The sequence below is a fragment of the Glycine soja genome, chromosome 11 (assembly GCF_004193775.1).
Source record: "Glycine soja cultivar W05 chromosome 11, ASM419377v2, whole genome shotgun sequence".
NCBI classification, from domain to species: Eukaryota; Viridiplantae; Streptophyta; class Magnoliopsida; order Fabales; family Fabaceae; genus Glycine; species Glycine soja.
Window position 1 is genome coordinate 4289101 of NC_041012.1, and position 3265 is coordinate 4292365.

General features: G+C 36.8%; 1 protein-coding gene across 1 annotated transcript; it reads left to right on the forward strand.

Moving 5' to 3' along the window:
• Positions 1-542: 542 nt before the first annotated feature.
• On the forward strand, positions 543-2871 carry LOC114372893 (heat shock factor protein HSF24-like). Its single transcript, XM_028330456.1, has 2 exons — positions 543-1239; positions 1979-2871. The coding sequence occupies exons 1-2, from the start codon at positions 1033-1035 to the stop codon at positions 2627-2629; spliced, it is 858 nt and encodes a 285-aa protein (XP_028186257.1). The 5' UTR covers positions 543-1032; the 3' UTR covers positions 2630-2871.
• The last annotated feature ends 394 nt before the right edge of the window (positions 2872-3265 follow it).

Sequence of the window (3265 nt, forward strand, 5' to 3'; positions counted from 1 at the left end):
AATGGTGAATGAAATGGAGAGTTAGGTGAGAACAAAAGAAAAGTCCTCGTTACCCACTTTACTCATTCACGTTCGGTTCCTCTCGCAGCTCCTTTTTCTCATAACCTCTTAAAAATGTTAAAAACACATTTTTTTTAGTATATTCTTTTTTGATTGATTAAAATTTTATATTTTAATCAATAATAAATATTATGTTGCTGACACTTCTCTCCAATCTTATTATTCTCTATTCTTCGCGCCTTCTTAATTTTTCGTTTTGTCAGAAAGTGTAAACAAATAATGCTAAACACACGCGTTCGTCCATTAAAAAGAATAAATATAAAATGCATTCTCTTATTATATATGCCATAAAAATAAATAGAGAAGAAAAGTTCTTCAACGGGGAAACGTATTAGAAGCTTCCGTTTAAAAAAAATGATCAGAAAATGCAATTTTCACAAGGAAGAGAAAGCCATATACGGCCCTTGTGAAAGGCGTGTCTAAAACTCTCGCCTCCTTATCCAATCCACTGTTGTTGTTGTTGTCTAAAGCAAAATAAAGTGGCTAGTGTACGTGTGGATTCGATTTTCGTTTGGTCCAAAATTAACATTAGGATTTCAATAACAGTGCTTCTCAAAATTTCTAGAACCCACGTCACACTTGGGAGGGATGGGGTTGGAAAATGTCTGGGTTCCGTATTATATAAGAGTCTCGCCCTATAATCCTCGAGCAGAATATTATTCACTGTACTTTATCCCTTTCTGTGAGGGAATTATGGTAATTGATATCGAGGTTTTGACTCATGGATTCTGATCGCCCCAGAAAACCTTCCAAAAATTTAGTTCACTCTCGCTTCTTCCTTTTCGGCTTCTATTGCTGGGATTGGGAGTTCTTAACCGCTCTCCTCCTTTTTAGTTGTTCCCCTTAATCTTGTTCCTTCATATTTTTATTTTTTTTTCTTATTAGATCAGATTGAACAAAAGGGTTGCTCTTTATTTTTTAATCTTGGGGGAATAATAGAAATAGAAATAAGAAAAGATTAGTGAGGTTGAAATGTTGCAACAACGATCGGTGCCGGCACCGTTCTTGACGAAGACGTATCAGTTGGTGGAGGATCCGGGGACGGACGAGGTAATATCGTGGGGTGAAAGTGGGAACACTTTTGTGGTGTGGAAGCATGCGGATTTTGCAAAGGATTTGCTTCCAAAATATTTCAAGCACAACAACTTCTCCAGCTTTGTTCGACAGCTCAACACCTATGTATGCTTTATTTGTTGCCCTTTCCTTATTCTTCTTCTCTCTTACTTGCATGATTTGGTTGATTTCCATCGTTTCATGTTATTTATTTTGTTAAGATAACACATACATTTTAAAAATATTATATACAAATGATTTTAACATGGAGTTATTCTTTCCCTAAATATTATATTTTTTTTCCAGCAGGTGTTGTTTTTGTCTTTTTCTGTATAATTAGGCAAATACTAAATAGAAGTGCCAAGGAGGAAAACTTTGTCTGTTAGGGATAATAAACTGATAAAAAGATAGATTTGTTTAATATAATAATTATATTTTTCAAGCAAACATGATTATTATTTATTATAGAAACTTTATATTCTTTTTAAAACATAATTACCGTTTATCTATTTTATATTAAACTATACTCATAAAAAAATCATATTAAACTATGCTATCTTCATAAGAAAGGAAGAAAAGAAACATAAGAAATTGCATTCTCAATCAAACTTTTTAATTTATTCACGCTATTTTTCTAAGAAAACACTTCTTCCAAAGTCTAAGAATATGCCTGGCTCTCCATTTTTTTTCTTTCTAACTAAATTCTAAAAATTGATTATCTCCTTTTAATCATATTTTATGTTTTCACACTAATTTTCCGACAGTTCAATTTTTTCGGGCGAAAAGTGAAAGAAAAAGAAAATTCAATCATCAAATTACGATTATTATCAATAATAGTAAAATCGGTGTTTTTGTGAACATGCAGGGATTTCGAAAAATTGTGCCAGACAAATGGGAATTCGCGAACGAACACTTCAAGCGAGGGCAGAAGGAGCTTCTCTCGGAGATCAAACGCCGCAAGACCGTGCCTCAGTCGTCGACACATTCCCCGGATGCCGGAAAACCCGGCGCCGAAGGCAACTCTCCGTCGAACCCCGGCGGCTGCGACGACGCGGGCTCCACCTCAACCTCGTCCTCGTCCTCCGGTTCCAAGAACCAGGGATCGGTGGAAACAAACACAACGCCTTCTCACCAGTTATCGAGCGAGAACGAGAAACTGAAGAAGGATAACGAAACGCTGAGTTGCGAGCTGGCACGTGCGAGGAAGCAGTGCGATGAGCTCGTGGCTTTTCTCAGGGACCGTCTGATGGTGGGTCCCGATCAGATCGATCGCATCATGCGGCAAGGAAGTTGCGGATCTGAAAACGCGGTAGGTGAAGGCGGTGGTGGAGGACACTGTTTGAAACTGTTTGGTGTTTGGTTAAAAGGGGATACACTAACAGACAAAAGAAACAACCACAAGAGAGGCCGCGAAGACCAAATGGGCTTCGGTGGGCCTCGCCTCAAGGAGTCAAAGCCCGTTGTTGACTTTAGTAGGAATAGGATGATGATGATTAATGAAAAAGGAAAAGGCTAAGCGGTAATCATGTTTGGGTAAAAAGACCAAATGCGCTAGCCTATGCTTCCTAAACATGTTGAGGCTGTGTAATTTTTAATGTACGTAGGTAAATGCCTCTATGAATATTGATTGGGAAATTAAACAGGTTTTAATAATCAATGTATGGCCTTTTATGTCAATGCATGTAATGCTTAAATGGCAGCATTCTGTAGACTGTAGTTTGGTTTGATGATATAGTGGAGCTGCACGATCCGTGCCAACGAGGTTCTCTGCCTTCATTACATATGGAGAACTAAGGAATTTATAATAGTGACTATGATTATATGCACACCACGTTAGCTAAACATTTTCAAATAATAGTGGGCATAGTATTTTCATACTATATGAGGACTTGGCTCCCTAGGTAGTGTTACAACGAACAGTAGCATATAAGAAAATATTATGAACACTTATCCACAACATGGATTATCCTTTTTCTCGTTGTGATAACCAGTCACATGGATATGAAAATATTATGAACAATTTTAGCTTAAAAGTCATTATCGATTGTTACAGTAAATGATACTCCTTCAAAGAACCCAATCAATCTATGATGAATATTGATATAATCTTTTAAAAATAAACCATGATAACTAAAACCAAGGATGAGTCAAA

What these genes read in the sequence shown, in the direction of transcription:
- LOC114372893 (XM_028330456.1), top strand. Translation starts at nt 1,033, where the DNA reads ATGTTGCAACAACGATCGGTGCCGGCACCGTTCTTGACGAAGACGTAT. An exon ending in TTCGACAGCTCAACACCTAT is followed by an intron (nt 1,240 to 1,978) that starts GTATGCTTTATT and finishes GTGAACATGCAG; the next exon opens with GGATTTCGAAAAATTGTGCC.